This window comes from Sinocyclocheilus grahami, unplaced genomic scaffold (assembly GCF_001515645.1).
Source record: "Sinocyclocheilus grahami isolate Dianchi unplaced genomic scaffold, SAMN03320097.WGS_v1.1 scaffold9.1, whole genome shotgun sequence".
In the NCBI taxonomy this organism is placed as follows: domain Eukaryota; kingdom Metazoa; phylum Chordata; class Actinopteri; order Cypriniformes; family Cyprinidae; genus Sinocyclocheilus; species Sinocyclocheilus grahami.
In genome coordinates, this window is record NW_015505188.1 from 1,346,639 (window position 1) to 1,371,679 (window position 25,041).

General features: G+C 37.2%; 1 protein-coding gene across 3 annotated transcripts in view; it reads right to left on the reverse strand.

The window, feature by feature from the left end:
* LOC107591833 (protein sidekick-1-like) overlaps positions 1–25,041 on the reverse strand; it is a 368,532-nt gene that overhangs the window by 57,078 nt on the left and 286,413 nt on the right. For all 3 annotated transcript variants that reach the window (XM_016281108.1, XM_016281124.1, XM_016281117.1), the window contains exons 14-23: positions 24,463–24,599; positions 20,944–21,091; positions 16,587–16,727; positions 14,155–14,336; positions 7,888–8,003; positions 7,605–7,800; positions 6,514–6,612; positions 4,429–4,620; positions 3,664–3,785; positions 807–916 (exon numbers count right to left, since the gene is read on the reverse strand). In XM_016281108.1, coding sequence (XP_016136594.1) covers positions 807–916; positions 3,664–3,785; positions 4,429–4,620; positions 6,514–6,612; positions 7,605–7,800; positions 7,888–8,003; positions 14,155–14,336; positions 16,587–16,727; positions 20,944–21,091; positions 24,463–24,599 — 1,443 coding nt within the window. The remainder of the gene's footprint in view (positions 1–806; positions 917–3,663; positions 3,786–4,428; positions 4,621–6,513; positions 6,613–7,604; positions 7,801–7,887; positions 8,004–14,154; positions 14,337–16,586; positions 16,728–20,943; positions 21,092–24,462; positions 24,600–25,041) is intronic.

Sequence of the window (25,041 nt, forward strand, 5' to 3'; positions counted from 1 at the left end):
TAAGGGGGTCTGAATACTTTCCGTACCCACTGTATATGCATTTGTGAATCACATTTAGCAAATATACAAAACAGCTTATAAATATTAATAAGTCTCTAGCATCTATTTCTTTTGGCAGAAACAACACCAAACAGGTTAAACAGTTGGCATCCATGTTTGTTACTTACATCCACAAGATGCCATATGTTATATTGTAGCTATGGTTATCACTATGTCAACCATCGCAAGTTCTGGAGTAATTTTTAACTGTGTTGTATTCTATACACACACAGAGTGATCATTCAGATGCGACTGTCACTCACAGAACTTGCAGTATGTAGTGATTTCTGAAGTCCATGCATAAAATAAAGTATTTTCTGTGTGTAAATAGATTTCATGCACACACTATGTCTCAGCAATTCTGTCGCACATCTAAGTTCAATTGTCTTTTTTCAGCATAAGACAAAGACGTCAAAATCAGAAAGAACAAGAAAGAAGAAAGGAATGAATTGACAGAATCCTCAGGGAAAGAAGCCGAAAATAACAAGATCAGAGGCATAAATACAAAATCAAAAACATTGCCATAGTGTACTGACTTGAACTGTGAACCGCTCGATTTGTTTATGCAGGCACAGGATCATAATCTGATTAAGCTGTATACGTGTCTTCAGTAATGCAACTGTAATTGGAGTAATCTACATGTCTTAATTTGATTAGGCTCACTTCAAATGTGAATTTATTCAGATTAAAGTAAATGAAAATGCTGTTTACATGGCAATTTCTGTGTTAATGCAGTTAATGTGTGTTTGTAGAGAAACAGCACTGACCTGTAGTGTGTGAACGGGGTGAGATTGGGCACCTCCAGCACCTGAGCTTCAGGGTCATTCTCTCTCACGTACAACACCTTCCACTCTTCCTCTTCCCCGATACTGCCCACCTGAAGACAGAGAGACCTGCTGTTACAATCAGTGCCAACAATACCAATGACCCCTACCTATGATGATCCTCTTGTGAGGGATATATTAAAACATGAAGGCATTTGTATTATTTTCTCTAAAACAGACCCATTCATACAAATGTTAAGGGTGAAAGTTAATGTACTAACTTAAAATATGCATTAAATATGTTTTTAAAAACTGTATTTATTGTGAAAAGCAAGTACATCTTAAATAAATTGAAAGTCTTACTCTTCACATTTATGGTCTTAGAAAAATAACAATATAAAAGCCAATTATTTTGGTATTATTTCTATTATTATTTAGATATTATTATTATTTTAAAGATAACACGCTATCTTAAAATAATTGGCTTTTGTACTGTCATTGTACTAAACCCAAAACAATTCTCTGGAAGATGTTCACTTTGTATAATTTATTCTACACACTAATAGAGTGATGATAGGGAAATAAATCTGAAGAGTAAGATTTTCAGTTCATTTCAAATGTGTTTGTTTTTCACAATAAATATCTTCCAATTAAATATTTTTAAAAAAATTACTGCATTAAACATATCCTATAAATATTTTCAGTTTGTACATTGATTTTGACAGTCCTATAAATAGATTTCCAAAAATCCAATACAGACCATCTGATGAAAATTGCAAATCAATATTCACTCATTTATCACCAGGACACAAAAATCATGTTTATAAGTTCCAGGGCTGCTACAAAAAGCACTGCAAATTCTATAAAAATTGTTAAAGGCTGAGTCGGTAAATGAGATTTACGTCATAAAAATGTCACAAAGTAAAAGCGGTTAGTAATTTTATGTATCAGTCAGATGGGTGATTCTTCACCAGAATAAGCAGTGGACTTTATGGCAGTAGTCTGGCTACATGAGACTACCTGGACATTAATCTGCCACGGCATTTCCAAACATCTTGAAAGAGCCATTTTTCACCCCCGTTTTGAGAACGATATCTCTCAGCGTTTGTCGAGTGCAGAGTCCAAGCAGCAAAGTAAATGAAAGAAGGAGAAGAAAAATCCCCACACTGCACTTTATTATACCCGGTACGTCACAGGCCAAAGCCTCTTAGAGTGTTTTGTAGGGAACGGGCCTTCAGCAGGAATGCAGAACGGAGAGAGGTTAAAGCTTTTTCAATTGAGTCCAGGACAGTGCCAGCAACTGCCCCATTTCAAACACATTGTGCGAGCCAAGTCTAAACCAATCAAAGCTCATAGCACTCAGGAAGATTTACTATGACCAGTGGAGTGTACTGTATGCGGTAAGCATTTATGCCAACGTGATAGATGTTGGACGCGTGGCACCTTATGCTGGAGACTGCCGTTGTATTTCATAACTGGTGCGTATGCAGGGGCTCTCTCTCGCTCGGTGACAGATTTCTGCAGCGGCAGATAGCCCGGCCTCAATCAACTCTGGAATTTAAGTGCCGCCACATGAAAAGCAGATGCTTCCTTTTGCTAGCTCCGGGCCGGCGCCGTCAAGTTCAGAGAGTTGACGTCGATTACAAATTAGGAGTCAGTCATGTGATTCAATCTGTCATCACTTTTGCAAAAGTCGCAGGCGATGTGGAAAGGGTGAGGATGTACTCTCAATACATCTCTGAGCCGTGGAGGGCAATCACAACTGGAACTTGCTGTTATTCAGGTTGAAATGGAAGTGCTGAGTGGAAGTGAATCGAGCATGTGTGATAAGTCTGCATGCAGGCTGTTTTTAAAGCCCTGTGATGACAGCTACTAAATGAGCACGATGTAACCTGAAGCTTATACTAAACTGATGAGCAGATCGGCTGAATCAAAGTGAGATTATGAGTTAACATTTTCCATTTTTATTTATTCATTCATGCATTCTTTATTTATTGTGAGACAAAAAATAAACACCAAAACTGTTGTTCGATGTACATTGACCAACAAATAAAAAATATTTTTTGCTCCACTGTCCCACCTTAAATCCTCAAGAACTTGACTAGTTTGTTTCTTTATTATTTAGTTTTAGTTAGACACAATACAACAGTCAAAAATCTTGTTTGGTGACCTACTGTACAAATAAAAATAGCACTTTTTTATTTTTTGCTCCACTGTCCCACTTTGAATCCTCAAGAACTCAGCTGGTTTATTTTATTTTATTTTAGTTTAGATATGTTTCATTAAACATGATACAACAGCCAAAAACCATTGTGTGGTGTACACTGATTGACAAATAAAAGCAGCGGAGATATTTTTTGCTCTCACTCTGAATACTCAAGAAATTATTTTATTTTATTTGTTTTGTTTCGTTTTGTGAGACAACAGCCAAAAATCCTGTTGATCGAAACAAGATTACGAAACAAGAACTTAGCTAATTGTACTTTTATTTATTCATTAATTAATTAATTCTTTTCTTATGAGACACCATGCGACAGTCAAAAATGTTGTTCATTGTCCACTGTCAAATAAAAATAGTGCAGGTAGTTTTTGCTTCACTGTCCCACCTTAAATCCTCAAGAACTCAACTGATTTATCCATCAAGCTGTCAAAAAAGCTGAAATGCACATTCCTAGGATTAGGAGACAAAGCCTGCACAAATCATCATAAGTACTTTGCTCAACACTGCAGGGATATTTCATTATCATGTAAAATGTTTTTATTTGCTGGTGAAGACTCATCAGGGAGCACTGTGAGGATGTACAGCTTCAGATGGTAGGCGGATAATGATCGGATAAAGAAGAACTGAAATACGACTCACCTGCCCCTCAACGATCCACTTGGAGATGGTCGTCTTCCCATCATCCCCTGCACGGAACTTCAGCGTAGCAGATCGTGAACTGATCTTGGAAATAACCAAATTTGATGGAGGCCCGGGAAGTTCTGCGTGAAACCGTAATGAAGCAAAAGTTAAAAGTTAACATCACAGCAATCAATAACCACAAAACATTCACAAGCATGCCTTCTAAAGCAAACACCACTCAGCATTTCGAAATCATGGCTGGAATATTTTTAATAACACTGTAGATCCATGTTGCACGAGAGACTGAATTAAAAAAAAAAGATATTTGCGATTCATTTGAAGTGCAGAGATAAAAAGTCTCATTTGGTTCGAGAAACCTTTGATGAAATTACACTGGAATTAAATCAAATAACACATAATAGTCTCACATCTGCCTGAAATCCCCACTGAGACGTCTGTTTCCCTAATGTCTCAGAATATGCAATTTATCAGCAGGCATTATGGTTTTTGGCTCGGCATTCAGCCAGTTCAGCATTCGCCTTCTTTCAGCGAGAGAAAGCCTGCTTTAAATCCGGTGCAAATGAATATTTTTCCTTCAGTGCCACATTTGATTTATGGCAGCGCATGGGCAACAACTTTGCAGTTCCTGAGCAAAAAAGTCCAGCTTAAAAGAACATAATTCTTATATTACTAGTGTACAATATTCATGGAGAAATATGGAAGAGTAACTCCTGTAACGCAGGTTTTATTTTTAATTGTCTATGTTCAAAAGCTACAACAGACCTGGTGGCACTCCAGATGAAATGGTGGAGGAAGTTACAGTTCCTACGCCCGCCTCCGTCATAGCTGCCACTTCTAGTGTGTACGTAGTGAGGGACGTCAGGCCGGTGACCTTGTAGTCTAATGTGGTGTTGGCCAAAGTACGCGCCACTTGCGATTGGTTCTTCCCCTGAGCTTCCCAGGACACCAGGTAACCTGCAAAGCACCATCACATTCATTAAAACTTGAAAAGTCATTTGAGTTTACTTCACTTTACAGCTCAAAACCTGTGGGAATGGGTCAATTTGGGGCGTCTCGTCCAAGTTCAACCTGGGATGACAACTCGCCAGAGCAGGAGGAATTTTTCTGAGGTCTTGAACTTGAAATAAACAATCTCTCTTTAACAAACAAGGTGGGTGAAATGGGGAAGTGCTGTAGAGTTGTCTAGACCCAGGGCCCTGCCCCCTAACCCTCATCTAACTGAGACTAATAGCCAGCAGAGATCCTATGTAATTTGCTGTTTATTGGGAGTATTTTCTCCCAGAGTCAGCACTGTTTCCAATCGCTGAATGTCCTTTTCCATTGAGGTGCTCATAAATCAAGCTTTGCGCTGGGAGAGCAGGCCTAGGCAACATTCAAAGAGCAACAATGCTGCGTACATTGATATAGACAGGAGCTATTTAGTCTAATGCATGTCTGATCTCATTCGCCTCCATACTCTCAATCTACATCCAGAGCCATTCTGCAACTCACTTGGCTTAATCTATGTCCAGTATCAGTCCACTGCTGCCTCGTTAGTCCACATCTAATTCTTTCTCTGCATTATTGAGATGTCACGAGTGACTCTCATGAAAATGTGTTGTTCTGGTCATATTTCATGCCAAAACAAAGAAAGAAAGAACATTTTTTTTATAAGAAATACAAAAAATAAACCCATGTATTTTTTAAGACTTCATTTTAAGATGATTTGCATTGTGACGTTATTTTCATGACATTAAAGGTTCAGCCATTTTTGGTCACTGTAGAAATATTTTACTTACTATTTATTCCCATTAAAGTCTTCGCATTGCCATTATTTATTTTCAAATTTTCATTATTCTCAAAGATTTTTATTAGGTTCTGATTTTTACAGTATTATAATATAAAATCATATCTCTTATGCTCGAGACTGCATTTATTTACTTTATAAAAAAAAGTTAAAACAGAAATGTTGCGAAATATTATAAATAACTGTTTTTTTAATTTATTTTTTATTTATGCAGTTAATGAATTAATTTATTTCCGTAATGATAACTTAGTGGAAAATGTGCTTAATTCTCTTTAAAATAATTTCACAATACAACAATATTAATGGTCCTAAAAAATGTTTTTTAAAAACAAAATCTTATTTTTTCTCTTAATTTTATGACCTGGAATTGTTCTTAACAGGCTCATGTTCTTGTCTTAGGCTGGAATGTCAACTCATGCTTACAGATCCTTTGATCATGGTTAACATTTCTTTTATTTTGATCTGTTTGGGTTTTTCGTTCCTGGTGGTAATGATTCCAGCACAATATGGATACTGTAAACAGCACTCCTGGAATACTAAAACACATGCATCTGCGCCCACACACAGAGTCACACGGAGAGACAACCACAACCACAACCACACACACACACACAATCACAAAAGCGTCCTTTATAGCTATGCAACAGGGAGCGAAAATTGTTTCTGCCAACTGAACGCAAACAACGACGCCATAATTGCCTTTGTGCAAATACTCAATGAAGTGTTAAATAGAAGTGTATCCATTAATAAAGCTATACGAACACCCAAGAGTTGCCAAATGAAAATGGAGCTCCTTCACAGGCTCACCTGCTTTGTCTAATGCAACGTTCAGCTACATTTAAACAGAGGGGGGCAGATTAGATTTCATTTAACAGCAACCAGAAATCTAATGAACAATTTATCATTCCCAAAACTGAATTTTGCAAATACTGGTGCAAATAAATTCATTCAGACTTATTGCTGCAAAATATAAGTGTTTTCCTTCATTATTGTGACATGTCTGCCCATTATTTCTACAGTATCATATCAATAAAAACAGCATAAAGGTCAAAAACACTCACCAGAAATGATGCCGTTCTTGTCCACAGGTTCCTCCCAGCTAACTCTCAGAGACGTGTCCAAAATCTCTGTAAAGCTCAAGCGACCAACAGGGCCTGGAACTAAACACAAAGACGTTTCCTGGTCGTAGACTTCCTTATGTTTCTAAACGAGCTCTTTCTACTGTAGGTTAATTGCGCTGATCACATACTAATTCAAACTCTAATTATGAAACATGTGAAATAAAGCATTATTTAGACCCTTCATAACGAACCACAACAAAGATCCCAATGATATCAAAACCTGACACATACACAAACATTGTTGCTTTTTCCTTGATCATTCGTTTCCAACCAAATATTTTTCCTAATTTCTCACTTGTAGTATCAGAGATGCCTACAGATATAATTATATCGGCTTGACCCACAGAGCAGTATTTGTACTTAAGTTCGAGCAGTACTTTAATTAATGTGACTTTTATTAGACATTTTGTAATTTGGTATTTTATCACCCCAATCTACCCCAGTTTCAGAGCAAGAACACTGACATGATGCTGATGTAAAGGCCAAAAGCTGGCAGTGAGCTAGATATATTAAAACTGAAGAGTGTTTTTTGTGGTTTGGCTTTCTCAGTAATTGAAAGAAACATTCTGTTCTGAACTTTTCTGTTTAACTTAATTATCTTTGAAGCCTCCATTAAAACGAGGATTAAAAAGGTCATGCAACAGGTACTTTGTGTTTCATCTCTGTTTCGCAATAGTAAACAGTGACAGTAAATATCCATGACTGTGGTCGATTCCATTTTGAGAAGCTGGTGTATTTTTTTTTAATTACACATGCACACACACATCCTTATATATACTGTAAATATGATTATATATTTCTGTGCATTTTATGTCAAACAGCATAGGTCATTGTGTAATTTCTCTGTAAAACAGCACCTGTCATAAAGATGTTAAGACACAACAGGCATTACTCATTAATCATTTCTAAATCCAATTTTACATAATTGTTCTGAGCACCACTTTTATTATATAATATGATTTAGTGAGAGACAGAAATTCATCCTTATGACATGAAGTATGGACTAACAGACTAACAGTCTAATTACTTACTGTCCTCATGAGTCTGCACCAGTTTGGGGACACTGCGGGGTCCATTCCCTGGTGTGGTGAAACACAGCACTGAAGTCAAGTACCAGGTGAACTTTTTTAGACCACTGATGTAACCGAGGTGACGTGTCCCATGATAATCAGGGGTGATGGTCACGATGATAACATCCTCTGGAGATCGTTCAGGCCACGCCATCAGCTGAGGGACAGACCAACCCAAAACATATCACATTTTCTGCATATGACAGGAACTCAATGGAAACCAGTACAGGAGAACTGAGTTTACCTTGTAACCTTGATTAATGCCATTGATGAACTGTTGAGGTGGTGGATTCCAAGTAAATTCAATTGTGGTTGAGTTCACGGCCTTGACCTCTACACCCTGAGGGGGCGCTGTAGGAACTAGAGGCAAGTACATACTGTATGTTAGACTCCTATAACATCCGAATGCAGGGGTGTCCAGACCTGATCCTGGAGGGCCACTATGCAGCAGAGTTTAGCTCGAACCCTCATTAAAACAAACTTGAACCATCTAATCAAGGTCAACAGGATCACTAGAAGCTTTTAGGCAGGCGGACTAGAGCTAAAGTCTTCAGGAAAGTGGCTCTCCAGGAGCAGGATTGGATACCCCTGTCCTAATGTGACTTCTCTTATCAACTACACTGCTAGTCAAATATAAGCATATACAGTATACAGCATGCATGCACCCCTTAGTACATCTCAAAGGGTTTAGTCTCCGCCTTAGATGTCATGCCCATGGACCGTTGTAATAATTACATAATAACACAGTGTGAACTCCAGAAATCACAATGAATCTGACATTTTCAAATCTATTGAGGGAATTTTTATTTTTATTAATTGCAGAAAACACTGCAAATTGTAAATTAATTTCTTGCAAAAACATAAAACATGCATTGATGTACATTAGATGATAGTGAAAAGTGACAACAGATGTTAAAAAGTTAAGGGCTATGCATAAATGTCTGAAAAGTCTGAAAAAAAAAATGTTGATGGAATGATTTGATCTGAAAACTGGAAATGGCCACTGTGGACTGTACTGTGGCCATAGCCAAATTTTATAACAATAACAAAAATAGTCCATGGTTACAGTTTGCTCTTGTTTTTATAATGCAAAGTACAGCAACAATATTCATGGCCACTAAAATGACTGACGTTAGAATCGCAAAAGTATTAAAATTCATCAATTAAATTAAGGGGTCCAGCTTACAATCTTCACGGTGAACCTGATATGTGCCTGAGACATTTCTGACCTTTTCTGAGAGTAGCACGCTGTAGCATGGACAAAATAAATGAAAGAAAAAAGATATTCACATTCTATTATACATACAGTGTCCTTCTAAAAAGCTGAAGTGAGAGAGAAGGCAGTTGAATGAAAGGACAGGTCTTATATAAGCCAAAACACAACAAAACAATGTCACAACAGAGTCCTGATTCCAGATTGTTTGCCCATACTTCTTCCTCTTCCGTTTTTATTTTTTGACTATATGGACACTTTGTTGATGTATAAATAACACAGCTAAAAAGTGTGTATTTGTATTACACACACAAAACAGAATTTCAGACTTTCAAAGGTTTTCTGTGGAATTGGTTGTGTACATTTATAAAACCCCTGGCAGGAAAATTCATACAAAAAGCATATTCATGAAAGCCTGGTGAGAGAGTTGTGTTTTTTTTTCTTTCTGCGGCTGATCTTTTCAGGTTGCCTGTCAAGCTTTGACTTATTTTGAATCAAAAGACTATCTTTCAAAAGTCTGCCAATTATAGCCCTCTCTTAAAGCGGTATAAACACATTCATTATGCAGTGCCATCTCTGCTCTTCAGAAGCACTATTCCCTACCTCAAATTCTTCACTGGATAAAACATATGTAGACCTGGTGATGTTTATAAAGCTGTCAATCAATTTGAGTGATTAATTAAATGATTTAATCAAAGGAAGGTTATTTAGTGGTAAATAACATTATTGTTGCAGACATAATTTATACACTAACATTCAAAAGTTTGGGGTTGGTAAATTGTTTTAATGTTTTTTGAAAGAAGTCTCTAATGCTCACCAAGGCTGATTTAACTGATCAAAATATTCAGCAAAAACAGCATTATTTTGATATCTTTTCTATTGTAACATATTTTAAAATGTATTTCATTCCTGTGATGGAAAGCTGAATTTTCAGCGTCATTACTCCAGTCTTCAGTGTCACATGATCCTTCAGAAATCATTCTAATATGCCGAATTGCTGCTCAAACAACATTTCATATTATCATCAATGTTGAAATAAGTTTGATATTTTTAATATTTTTTGATGTATAGAAAGTCCAAAAGAACAGAATCTATTTGAAATAGAAACCTTTTGTAACGTTTTACCTACGGATGTCCCGATCAGGTTTTTTGTGCCCCCGATCCGATCCGAGATATTGAATATTGAGTATCTGCCGATACTGAGTCCCGATCCAATACATGTATATTCCTATAGGAATGTATGTTTGGTGCACACTTCAAGTACATATCAAGTAGTTATTAAAATCAATCCAATGTATACAGAGTTGTGCAGAGAGTAAAAGTAATATATGTATGATGTATGTATATATATATATATATACTAGGGATGCATCGGGCCCGATATTGAGCTCCTGTACTCGTACTCGTTAAAATGCCCCGATACCAAACGCCGATACCACAAAGCATGTGATAAGTGCCATATTCAGACAAAGAGACACCGACAACAGACAGCAGAATGGAGTTAAGGATGTCTACTACGAAGTATATGTATGCAATGAATATAATGTTAAACATTCAGTATTAACGCCTGTATAGCTGATGTGCGCGAGCTGATAAACAAAGCACGCTGAGTGGATTGAGCGCGGGGCGGCACAGATGCGCGAGCTTGTCGAGTGAATATATCTTTCTCACAGACATCACTGGAAAGTTTGTAGTTCGGTCGGATATGTCAAAAACAAGTAAGTAAAATAATGCACAAGTTACTTAACGGTAGGCAGTGAGAGCGAGAAAGAAAGAGAGAGCACTTCTGTTGTGTGATCTTTGATGTTCCCTCACTTAGCACGCGCATCATTTGGATTAAAACTAAATTGTAAAAATAAGACCATTTATAAGGGCATTCACTATAAACATCATTTATTTTCAACCTTAGGCATACACGACTTTCTGGTGAAAGTGAATCTAGCAGCCTGTGTGGAATGCGCTAGAATGTAGTACTGTCCTCTCATTCTGCAGCAGTACAAATACGTGCTTGCTTGAGTGTTTCTGCATTATATGAGTGGCTTTGGAATATAAATCGCAGCACGTTTCAGATGAAAAAACTATTTCTGAAAATATCAGTTAGGAGATTTATAACGAGTGGTTCCCTGCATTATTACAGCAAAGCGCGTGATTACAGTACTAAGCCGCTGCAATGGAGCAGCTCTAATGCTATGATGTACCATAGAGCAAAAAAACTAACAGTGAAAGTAACAAAAACTTGTAAAATACATTTTAATGGGCATAATTAAGTGTGAAAATAACCGAAGGATATACAGTCAAACCAAAAATTATTCAGAGACCAGATTTAATTTTTGATATTTTTTTACTAGTGGGTGCAGGACACTATAGTTCATTTATGTAAGCGAGGATAGCAAAATAAACTAAACTGTGACAAATCATACCCAAAAACTATTCATACAGTGGACCACCAGTAAAATTGATACAAATTTGGGACCAAAAATTATTCAGACCGAGTCTGGGAAAAAACATTGAAGCTGAGGTTTGCATGAAGCTGGGTGACAGCATGCCCAGGAGACTACAGGCTGTCATTAAGGCTAAGGGTTGCCCGTCTAAGTATCTAAGTATTGGTAAATACTGTCATACTAACAGCTGTCTAATTTTTGGTTGATTGTAATCTATTACATACCTTTCTATCAATCTATCAAAACATTATCAAGCTGAATTTGTTCTGACTCAGTTTAACTCTGAGTTCTTGTGTGTATGTGACCCTGGACCCCAAAACCAGTCTTAAGTCGCTGGGGTATATTTCTAGCAATAGCCAAAAATACATTGTATGGGTCAAAATTATTGATTTTTCTTTTATGCCAAAAATCATTAGGATATTAAGTAAAGATCATGTTCCATGAAGATATTTTGTAAATTTCCTACTGTAAATATATTAAAGCTTAATTTTTGATTATCAACATGCATTGCTAAGAACTTCATTTGGACAACTTTAAAGGCGATTTTCTCAATATTTAGATTTTTTTGCACCCTCAGATTCCAGATTTCAAATAGTTGTATATCGGCCAAATATTGTCCTTTCATAACAAAACATACATCAATGGAAAGCTTATTTATTCGAAAAATGTACCCTTATGACTAGTTTTGTGGTCCAGGGTCACATATGTATATATGCACACACTGTATACAGACATTGACAGATGTACTGTAAACATGCCACAATGGTTGACACTGTAAACAGATTTTGTGGTCACAATTATGAATATGGAACTAGTTGATGTAAACGTCTTGTATTTTATACTTATAATAAGCAGAGTAATTGCAACATAAAGTGAAGATAAGGTTAGAAAGCATGAAGCTCGCGGTGTCAGAACTCCAGTCTGTTAGTCAAGTCCGAATCAAGACTCAACCCATAGCAACGTGTTATATCAACGACATCTCAGACGGCAGATAAAAGTAAATGATAAATGAATGAGTGATCATTACAAAGGTGTGCATCAAATACACTGAACACGGAAACTCAAACGTGTATTACGCGCTAGAACAGACCTCAATTTTTCTCGCGCATCACACACACGCACAATTGAGCGTCTTCTTTTCCTGTTAATGGCAGTTGGCAAACCCACTTAAAGACGCATACCGCCTCCTGCTGCACAACACCGGCATGGCAGCTGACATAAAATAAGGATCGGGCTGAGGAGAGTCGATACCGATCAGTTAAAAAAATTGCTTAATCGGGCCCGATTCCGATCCTTGAGATTGGCTCGGGACATCCCTAGTTTTACCACTTTTGATCGATTTAATATGCCCTTGCTGAATAAAGGTATTAATTTCTTTAAAAAATCGAATCAAATCAGTAACACTTTAGATGTGGGAAAAAGTTTTCCCTCAATAAACTCCTAATTTGCTGCTTATTAATATTTAGTAAGGTAGTTGTTAAGTTTTGGTATTGGTTAGGATTTGGGATTTAGAATATGGACATGCAGTATATTTTCTCTTTCCTCGTCAGCTTTTTTTAAAATCATTTTCACAAAAAAATCATGGCCTCCAGAATATTTTGTTGTATGAGCGTGCAATACATCAAAATAAAGAACAAAGCCTCTCCTAAAAAAAAAAAAAAAGTGTTATTCTAGCTTCAAGAATTCTTTTTTTTATCAACACTTGAATATAGGCAAGTTTCATAAAAAAAAGCAACATTTTGATCAAAAAGCTGAGAAAATTGCATTTTTATCAAATACTACATCTGGATCATATTCAGTTCGATGATCAAAGCATAGATGCAGTAGATCGCTGCCATCAACACCCTCAAAGCTTCACAGTCCTTTACCACTTCAGGGATCGCCATTTCACTCTGTAACATTAGGCAGCTTTCATTTATATGCTGTTGATGATCGCATTATTTTTCATATGCATATGCTTACATATGAGATCACTCGTTTCTGCGTCTTCCTAGTCTGTGTTTTTGATCGGGAGATTGTGGACTCATTTAGGAGATGTGTAATAGCTTCCCAGAGCGTATAACAGTGAAAATACAGAAACTTGGAAAATTCCGTGTTTGGCGGGGATAGAGTTAAAATAAAATGTTACCAAAAATTCATACTGACTCCAAACTTTAAATGGTGTGGTGCATTACCTGTAGTAGCATACGGGTTAGGAGACATGAATAAATGTGATACATTTATAAAAGTTTCATGCTAATAATTAATTGTTCAAAATTACTATGTCCAAACTGACTAACTCACTATTTTTGCATTCATTCAAACAACTGCAAGAAGTCAATATAACAATGTTTCTCCTTAGGATGTGTGAAGTCGTCAAGGTTGCTAATTGTGAGTGTGCTCAGTGGAACTGCATCAGTACCATTCAGCTGCTTGACAGGCTCTGTTTATGGTATGTCTATTTAAAATAATTAGACAGATGAAGCCTCTCAAAGCAGAGTCGATACGTTTGCCGCTCCCCAGATAATCAACCAAAATGTCCAAATGAGAGGACTCTGAATTTCCTGAGATAGATTCTTCTCATCTGAAGAGAAAAGCGGCCTTGTGCATAATTGACATAATTGTTTTGAAGAGGATTATCGTGGAAATTAGTTGTCTGAGAAGAGGGCTTTAAAGTAAATGTGGGGTCTACGTGGAGGCAAAGTTGACCTCAGTGTGGCATGTAAACAAGAACTGCATCAACCGGGTTCAAACCAGCATGCTTCCTGCCTCCGCTGATGAAAAGGAATAGATGAAAACACAGAGGCTAATAGAAGCGGCAACTGTTAGGTAATGAAAAAAGAAAAACTGAGAGTGTGACAGAGAAACAAGGTCTCACCTCCCTGCAGTGTGTACTCAGTGACAGGCTGACTGAAGACGCCCAGGCCTGCCCCAGTGTATGCAGCCACCTGAATCTCATACTGGGTCCAGATGATGAGCTCTGTGATCAGGCAGTAGTTGATCTCAGGGCTGGTGATGTTCTTCTGCTGGTACTCTCCAGGGAGCCCGGCGAGCCGGTACCTGCATCAGGGCAATCGATGGCCAAACAGTGAGCGACAACGATTTTCTTCCAGGTCACTGTGCCATTAGAAGTCATCCCACAGGCTGTATAATTATTAGGCACACTCTATTTCTCTTTCAGGGAAGAAACTGTGTTAAACACACCACTGATGGGGGAATGCTATTAAAAACATTCACAACACATCCATTGAGGAGGATAAGAGTGGTCAAACACTGCTAATGAAATGCATCCAAGCTCTTGCTACGTAAGAGAACTGAGTGTCTTTTAATTGGTTGATCTTCTCTGTTGGGTGTAAAATAACTATAACTATAAATCAAAATAACATGCTAAAATTTAGAGTGGATACCTTGAAATAAAGCAAACACATCATGACTTTCCACTGTGTTTGTCTTCGCTGGCTAAACATACGCATATGCTACCTTTCAAAAGTTTGGAATTATTATGATGTTTTTGAAAGAAGTCTCATATGCTCACCAAGACTGCATTTATTTGATAAAAAATACAGTAAAACAGTAATATTGTGAAATATTATTACTATTTAAAATAATTGCTTTCTATTTTAATATATTTTAAAATGTGATTTATTTGTGTGATGGCAAAGCTGAATTTTCAGTTTTCATTGTCACATGATCCATCAGAAATCATTCTAATAGGCTGATTTGAATCAGTTCGATCAGCCCGAATCAGTCTGACACACTTAGGAAAACTCATGTTAGACTCAAAATTAAAGAACTGGTTTGTGAAACTTAAATCAGTTTTTTTAAAAGGTTTTTCATACAAAGGCCCAGACAAACAGAATCGAAATAAAAAACTAGTGAGGATGAATGCCGACTGTGGAGTCACCTCACGTCGCCTTTGTCTGGGCAAAATAGTTGCGCTTGAACACACCTCAATGACTACAGTCAATGCTAACTTGCGCGTACATTCTGCACCTGTGTGAAATGAAATAACTAGCAGCAACAACAACCAGCAGTTCATTCAAAAAGGTTAATCGAAAAAAGTTAGGATTGCAGATATACAAACTGTAAACAAAGCCTCTGGAGCCTCGTCATTTGCTTGCTGATGGGCTCCAATGGCAATTCAATATGCTCAATCAGACAAAAAAGCCATGCGGAACAAACTGCAAAAAATAGGCTGATATTGGCTTGGTGTGTCATGGCCTTAACAATGCTTAAAGACACATTCACAATGGAAATGCTTTTTAAAATCAATTATATTTTAATAATTTTTATTTATTTGTAAGCTTTTTTAAATTTGACCAAAATAGTATTGTTATGACTACTAGTGTGGAGTGTCATGTTTGCCAAAATCTTTAATACAGCCTGACTAGATTTACTATCACATAGACATGTCAAACACTCCTTTTAAATCAGTTTATAAATAAAGCACTTTATAAATGTGCTTGGCTACAACTGTACTAAAACAGCAGTGAAAGTGACAGCACTAAGGTCAACTCAATTATCTAGATGGGATGACAAATGCAATCAAAACTGACATTGCTGGCCCCAAAATAAGCTTCACTTTTTAATCAAAAGTGACTGCCAAATGAATAAACATGTATTTAAAAATGCAGATTTTTGTTCCATTAGTGGTACAAAATGGAATTACAAAAATAATGGTAACACTTTACAATAAGATTCCATTTGTTCACTTACGTTAACTACGTTAATTAACATGAACTAACAATATAAATGTCTACTAAGAATTTATTAATCTTGGTTAATGTTAATTTCAACACCTACTAATATATTATTAAAATTAAAAGTTGTATCTGTAAATATTATTTAATGGACCTGAGCTAACAAAAACAACAATGAACAGTTGTATTTTTATTAACTAACATTAACAAAGATTAATAAATACTCTAACAAATGTAATGCTCATTGATAGTTAATATATTAACTAACTTTAAGCAACATTACTGTAAAGTCTTCAAATCTATTTCCCAAATACTTTCATTGGTCACAGAAACAGATGGCCCCACCCCAAACCAACGCTATTGGTTGAGCCAGTGCTGCTTTGTTGGATAGTTCAAACTATTTAAATTTTTTCAAGGAAATAAACACGTTACCTATATAAAAAAATGCAGAAAAACATAAATATAAAGTCTAAAAAGACCATTCACTGGAAAAATGACTCAATAGAGAATCTTGGACTGAAGCCATAGTATTATGGAAGTACCAGCAGTCATATTTCTGCACATTACATCAGTCAAGTTCTACTTGTGAAATGGTTTGTGCATGTCTCACCTGAGGACGTAGCCTCTCAAGACTCCATTGAGCTGAGGCTCTGGAGGAGGCTGCCACTGCACCATAATGGACTGGTTGGTTCTGCCACTGGCTACGATGTTCTTGGGCGGGGCACTGGGCGGTTCCTCTCTCAGCATCAATCTGGGGAGAAAGTGTAAGAGCATTGTTAGCACAGGTACACTCAACAGAGCACCAAAATATTCTTACATGACTGATTCACTGCTCCATTTTCTCTCGTGCGATTCGGGTTAGTTGCCTCTCTCCGGGGCGCAGCAGTGTAAGTGTAACCCTCTGGTCACAAGTCCATTTCCCAACCTGATGCACTGTGTCACATCTGCCTACTCCATCAAAAGCTCTTGTGTGCTTTCTTGGAAAAGTCTCGCTGTGCTTTAAGCACCTCAATGCTTTGATTTTGGAGGTCGCTGCATACGTGGCAACTGGCTTGGGTGCATTCACAGCCATACAAGATTGCGTTTGTTGGCTCAGCACTATCAAGCTAAGCACTCCATTGAAATTTCAAGCTTTCGAATGACAAATAAACCAAGCATTTTTAAAGATAAGAGCATCTCATGGTTAGTTGTACAGTAGGCCAGTATGCTGTGCATGTCTGCTGAAGGATTTGTCCCCAATGTGAGTGCTTTTTAACTCAGTGGTAAATACCTGTACCCTTTTCAAAGAAGGAACATGCTAAACAGCACTATTTCTGTTCAATCCTAAGAGGACAGAACTTTTCCAGCTTATATTTTAGTTTATTAAAGGGTCTCAATTCTCATTTGTTGACTGAGACTTTGTGAGATTTTAAAAATGCAGAGGCTCTGGGCAAACATCAAAGTGCAAACGGACTTCAACATATTTCTTTCCGAAAATCTCTGAGACAGGAAAAAAGACATTGAAAGTCCTGTTGATGTCAATGTACTGAAATACAACACATGCATTCATATCGACACTATGTATTACTTTATTCAGAGTCCTTTATTTATCCTGGGACTGCCATTCGCAAAATGGGGAAATGTTTTACAACATTTGTTTACAAAAGACCCCATTGGTCCCTCCTTACTAGATCTTACCACAACAGATTCGTAATGAAATAGTAAACAATTTTTGTGGGAAATGCTAATGATTTTGTGGGCTCTGTGAACATTGGTAATGTCAAATACGTCATAATGGCTGGTCTCTAAAGGCTAGTTTGCTAACACACATAAATGATTTTCTGTGAGCAATGCTTGGTTCATTCCACCTACAGAAAGTGCATTTTCTTAATTAACAAAGTTTAAAAATGAATCAGTGCTGAATGCTTAATAATGCCCATAGATTCATCCTGCCCTTTGCGTTTCATGCTAATGGACAGTTAAATCTGCATTAAAGTTTAATAGGATCATTGGGTCCTTTCTGATTTATTGTCAGAGTCTTCTTAAACCTCTGACCACACTTTGTTATTTCTTCCCAGAAGTCTATTTCATAATTAATGCCCTCTATAACCAATATCATGGAGCTTTTCTCAGACAGTGCTCTGTAAATCTGCTTAATGATGGCCGTAAGGAAAGACTGCTTGCTCCTCGCTGAAACAGAGCTTTATTTTTCTGCCATAGCCATGCGGTATTTACACATTTGTTTTACACACTTGCACTGTGCCACAAGCTATTAAACATCTGCTTCTGAACATAAACAACACAATGGCCTTTTTTTAAGCATCAGAGGCATTAATTTGTTTTTCTGAGAACTATTAGATAAACCATTTTCTAACATAATATTAACCCAACATGAAATACTGCTAGTTTTAAACCCATCAATTGTGTATGCCTCCCACCACCACCATTAAAAGGGTAATTTTGGCCTACCCCACTACAGAGGTCTCGACCTTCCTTGACACAATTGGACAACAATATCATAATTCAGTTTCTGGGACATATATAAATTTGCCAATAACTACAAACCAACATTTGAGCGACAGCTTAATTTAGGCAATTGTAAAAAATTTGGGGTAACACTTTATTTTACAATGTCCTTGTTACATGTTGCATATAGTAATAACAGTAATCTATGCATAACTGCTTGCAACTAACCCTAAACCAAACCAAACCATAATCCCAATCCTAAAACAACAGTAAGTACATGTTGTTAATCAATATTACTCAGTACTAAACTTAATATTACACTGTAACAAGGACACCTTAAAATAAATGCAAACTAATTTAGAATTGTATAAATATTATTTATTTAGTTTTGACGCTCATTTAATATTTCAGAACTCCAGACAAAAAAAATTGAGTAAGGAGCCATTGGCTCCTATAAGAAAAAAACTTAGGTGCCAAATTATTTTTTTAGGTGCCACATAATAAACGTGTTATATATATATATATATATCTATATATATCTATATATATATATACACACACCCATAGTTTGTACTTTCACTGGGAAGGAAATGTAGACAATGGACCTCTTGGAACTTTAATTGAACATCCCAGCTCTAAAGAGTGTATCTTTAAACTGATTCAGCCCTCCATGTATGGGTCACGATTTTGTGATTTTGATATCTTAACGCATATCATATCTGAAATAGTTTTTTTGTTTATGAAATTTATCAGCAATGGACTTGCTACGGTCTACCTGACATCTACATGCAAATGACACAGATGTGAAGCACAAACAACCAAAGCTCAGTTAATACAGGTACTTAACGGAAACATCTGTGAGCAATGAGCATTCCATTTGAAACATCACGTTTGCAGTGAGTTTAAATTTGTAAGTATATTTGGAAGCAACAGTGTGCAGACTTTTTTCCCCACATAGTGAGTAATGTATGCAGTCATGAAATCAGATTCTCTCCTTCGAAAAATATAGATTCTAAGATGTTTCAAATGAAATGAAAAAGAATGTAAAACAACTAAACTCATTTCCTATGTACAGTGAAAAATTACATTGAATAGTAATTTTTCAAAGAAATATGTCAAGTTAAGTAAACATTAAGAAATAACATCCAGATAACTTATAACAAGGCAATATCAGTAATATGAGTCAAACCTATTTAAAGAATAGTAATAATATTAAAATACTGTTTTGTAATTGAAAGTGCAAATAAAAAGTTTACATCTGGCTGCCAGTTTTTTTTTCTTTCACAAATTAACCAGGCATTCATGCAAAAGCTAAAAAAGGCAGCAACAACAATGAGCAGTCATGATCAAACTACTCTTGATGATATGATAGCAAAATGGCAGGTTATGAATTGCTTCTAACTTCCTGCACTTGAATATAATTTACCAAAAAAGCCATTAAATGTGAAATGTGAGCACGTCTGAAACAGTTAAGCATTAAATGAGGTTAAACAAGAGTTAAGAACTTACAGCAGTTCTTTAAAGTTGAATGTGTTCTCTCATCAGATTGTGCTCCACATTAACATGAATTTTTTTCAAAGACAAACTAACAAATATCACATTTATAGAGTGGGCTCAAAAGTCAAAAAGTTCAATTTCAATATTCACTTTGCCTGGAGAGGCATACAACACGATAGCACTATTTTGGAAGAACAGGTGCTGAGAAAAGCCAGAAATCAGTGGTGGGAGAGAATAGATGTGAAGTCTGCAGAAAGGTGATATTACTGCTCTGTGTCACAGTTTTCTGTAAATCGGTTGCCCATTAACAGCTCTATGCATTTACTAGAACGCTTTCATTATTCACACAAGCATAAAAAGAATGTCTTTTTCCGCTGCAAAGGCAGATGCATAGTTACCTTGATCGTTCCATTTAAACTGAAAAGTCTTTTCAAATTTTTGTTGCTCTCACCCACCTGTTTACTGTAGCTTTCAGCTAATTCAGCATTGAGGAAGAGGTGTAAGCAGCTGGGTATCTCTGAAAAACCATCCTCAACACTCAGCTAAATAAAAGTGATTAATTTTAAAGTGAGACATTGCTGTTGCGGGTGAGAAATGACACCACCTTCTTTTCACCTGGAACAGAAATGGCATGTTTTGCCTCGTCAGGAGCAGATAAAACTCTGAGAAATGGCTGGGAAAGAGGTTTCTGCCACCCACAGCTGCAGACCTGCGAAAGCGAGCTGCTAGGGGGTCTGATTAGAGCGAGAGGTGAGAGCAGAGGCCTGCCACTCACAACCTGAGAAAGAAAACCTACGGTGTTTTGATTTCAGCCGCAGCAGGACATACTGAGAACTGTGGGTGGAAGATCAGTGACAGAACACACACTTAAATAGTAACAAACCTGATTGGCGGCAGCAGACCACAGTGCGATGGGACATAATAAGCCTATTCCTGACCAAGCTTGAGTGTAAAAAACTGAATCTTGCAATGATGGGCACAGATAACATGAGAATAAGCAGCTGTTGACAACCATGGCCTCCTACCTGTTGGTTTCGGTGCTGTACTGTCCCTTGCCCACCTGATTGACCGCGCAAACCCTGAACTGGTACGAGCGGGCCGGAGTGAGGCCCTTCACCATGGCTCCGGTCACGGTGGGGTCCACATCAGGCAAATACACTCTCCAGGGAGAATCTGGTATACAAAGAGGAGCAGAACATTTCAAAATATTTTAAAAACTACAAGGGACATTATATATTGGTTATACATATACAGTGTCCTGGCCTGCGGCGCTTGAGGAGAATAACGGCGTGGCATCCAGGCCCGTCGACCGCGTCACGGGTGCGGTTCCATTCCGAACAGCAGGTCCGGCAGCACTGGAATCCCTCTATGCTCCCCTCCTGGACCCACGAGGACACATGAACAGGGGGAAGAGACCGGTCTCTCTCCGGAGGAGAGGCGCACTTGGCTTTTAACAGGGGTGGTGACGAGGCTCCATTCACTTCAGGTGTGCCTCATCACACGCCGCCAGACCTGGCTGTATATATATATACACAGTATATATATATATAAATAAAATCTAAATTGTGAAACAGAATTACAATTTAAATTTTCAGCATCATTACTCCAGTCTTCAGTGTCACATGATCCTTCAGAAATCATTCTAATATGCTGATTTGCTGCTCAAACATTTTAATTATTATCAGTTGATAGTTCAAAAGAACAGCATTTATTTTAAACTGAAATATTTGGTAACACTTTAGTATAGGGACCAATTCTCACTATTAACTAGTTGCTTATCAGTTATTATCATGCCTATATTATTAACGTATTGGCTGTTTATTAGTACTTATAAAGCACATATTTTGCATGACCATATTCTACATCCCTAATCCTTTCCAATACCTAAACTTAATAACTATCTTACTAACTATTAATAAGCAACAAATTAGGAGTTTATTGAGGCAAAAGTTGTAGTTAATGGTTTGTTAATAGTGAGAATTAGACGAGGAGCAAATGACAGACACAGTGGGTGTGGCGTCAGGCCTCTTTTCTGTTTTATTTAACAGAAAATAAAACAAAATGTCCAAAACGGGAATAAAGTGTTCAAAGGGGAAATAGTGTCCAAAATAAACAGGGGAGCTGGTGTCCTCGGTGAGAATTAGACCTTAAAATAAAGTGTGAATAAATATTTTTTAACATTACAAATGTCTTTACGATCACTTTTCATCAGTTTAATGCATGCTTGCTGAATAAAATTAATGTCTTTAAAAAAAATAAAGGTTACTGATTCCAAATATGAATGGTAATGTATCTCATAATATATTTTGTATATACTGTATTTATGAAATATTATTTTCCATTTTTTCTCGCCTATAATAATTAGTCAATATTTATAACACCAAAAACAGTCCCTTCACTGACCCTTAAGGCACACCGGACGAGAAGTGCAGCACCGCGTCTAGAACAATTCATACAACAAGTACCACACAACGTAGCTGGGCGCCGCGGACAGACGCCAAATGGCGCCGCCGTAGTGTGTACACTCATAGAAAACAATGTGTTCTGAGCTGCGCTTCTCGTCCGGTGTGCGACCGCCTTTAGAAGTAAACAGGCCTTTACTGCTATTGTACCAAAGACTTATTTATGTAAATGAGCTCTGATGTGATAGACTGACCAGTATGCACGTCAAATGAATCACACTTCTATTAGTTATGGCTACGTAGGCCTTTTTCATGATTAAGGTGTCATTTCTGGAAATGTTATAAATGAAAGTAATTATACAGTGTTATCAAACCTTGTTTTCTGTCTTCTAAAGACATGGTGGAATGGTGGGTCATGGTGGCATATATAAAATTACACATTTTGCATAATCAAGCATAATCACATGATACTTGTCAAGATATTTTTTACACAAATTAGTCATCCACTCATAATTACATAACATGCTTGAGTCTGGACTCCTCACAGCATTCAAGCTGGCCATTATTACTTAATGGCACTTAATGACCAGCCCATGTAGCTTCAGAAATTATACAACAGACTCCAAACAACATTTGCAGTGAGATGAAGTTTAGATCAAAAGATATTAAAACAATCCTTTCATGAATAAATATCTCATGATTCTTAAGATAAGTACTACTCATTGCCTTTTGTGTCAGATCTTCTTAATGAGGAAGACAATTACAGATTGCACTTGAAATCAGGGTTTTTGAGGGCAAAAAAGTAGTCAGAGAGAGAGAGCAGGTTTTTCTCACTTTCTCTAAAAGGTGTTTCTAATGGGACTTCCCAGCCATATTACACCCTGCACCAGTAATCTTCACCTCCACTCCAACACATTCCTCACTGTCCTCTTCCAGCCCCGGAAGATCAATCTACTTGGGTGTTTTTTTTCTGGTTCTGTAATACCACAGGCTTTTTCACCACTGGGTGACAGCAGCTGATCAACTCGTACATGTAGCATGCTGAGTGCTTGCTCTGGACTGGCCGAACATTCAGATGCATTATGGCTATGCATCTGGATGTGAATGAGGCACTGAGATCAGTAGATTCTTTAACACTGCCGGTTCTGCTCTATTACTGAGTTGGATACGCTTAAAAATTGTGCTACTGAGCAAATGGTTATACAGTGACCCCAGAAGTATTTGGACACCTTATTCACTCTTAAAATTATTTGATTTCAGAGCTATATCACTTTTCTGAGCCACTTTTGGCTCAAATGTCTTTTGATCAAGTGGCGTCAAGGTGATTTTTAATGGATGCAAGAAGCTGAATTCAGAATACCATACTTGCATACTACTCATACTATTTCTGTCATTTAGAGTGCATCAGTGGGGCTCCAGAAATAAAAATCCCATTAATTTTCTCCATAGGGGAACAGATTTTTAACAACAACTTTAAATAAACCTCTAAAAACAGACCTACTATGAGCTATGAGATTGTTAATCAATGGTATATGCTTTTGTTATTTCTTTAAACAAAAGTGTTTAACAACAGAATTTTTGGTAAAAAAACTACATTATCCATGATTCTGCTGAGAAATCTCCACCAAACAGAGAATCGCGAGAAGCAAATCACGTCATAATATCTCTTTAGTGCCCACCCACTTCCATGAAGCACTGCGAATGATACAATCAAGTTTTTAAGTTGATAATGTCATTCAGAAGGCTTCTTGGAATTTTTGTTATTTCCTTCATTAAAGCTCATTAAGTTCACAGTTTTTTTTATCTTTGTGGTCCAAAGATTGTATTTGATTCACGTCATAGCTAGTTAGTTTGCTTCATGGGTTATGATTTCTTTTTAAATCCCTATGGGAAAACTGACTGGAAAAAATACTTCTGGAACCAAGGCTGCTGAAAAAGTGGGTGGGCACTAAAAGGGTTCTGTTCCCAATTCAACCTTAGTTCCTCTCAAATTCACACAGGTGTCCTAGCAAAGTGTAGATCATCGCATTTACCACTGTTTAACAACCAGAAAGTGTTCAAAAAATGTAAAACCTAACAAATCTATTTTGTGAAGTGTTTTCATATTTTTCTTTACAATAAATACCACTTGGTTTATCTTACTGTTCTCTGAGAGCTCCACCACATAATGCAACAGGGGGCTGTTTCCATCGAAGGGTCTCATCCAGGACAGATCCACGCTGCGGCTGTCGTTGGCGTTCAGGCTGGCCTGTAGGTTTCGAGGTGAGTGTGGCAGCTCTCTGAGGACAGAGGACAGCAAATGCTCAAAATAAGGGCTGTTTCACACTTCTCACACAAGTGCTGCATAAACAAAGCTAGCATATAGGTTCTATACAGAAAGTGATATTACTTTGGGGTTACTAAACTTATTTTTTAATAACTGTTATATACGTACGATCAAATCTGAATATTGAACAACTAGCGACTAGATTTCTGGCCAGATGGAAATCAAACACAGGGTATTACAGAAGAGCTGCCAGGTGTTCATTGTGGTTTGGGTCTGTTGATTATCATCTATGGGACTGGCTCTCCCAGTAAGCCTCCTTGGCCCATTTTCAGATCTTCTCACATATTCACTCCTACTGCCGGCTCCTCCATGTTCAAAAAAATTCCAAATTCAGCCCGAATCTCATAGCCAGTCGAAGGCAGGCATCCATTTGCGTTTGTCTTGATTTTCTTCTT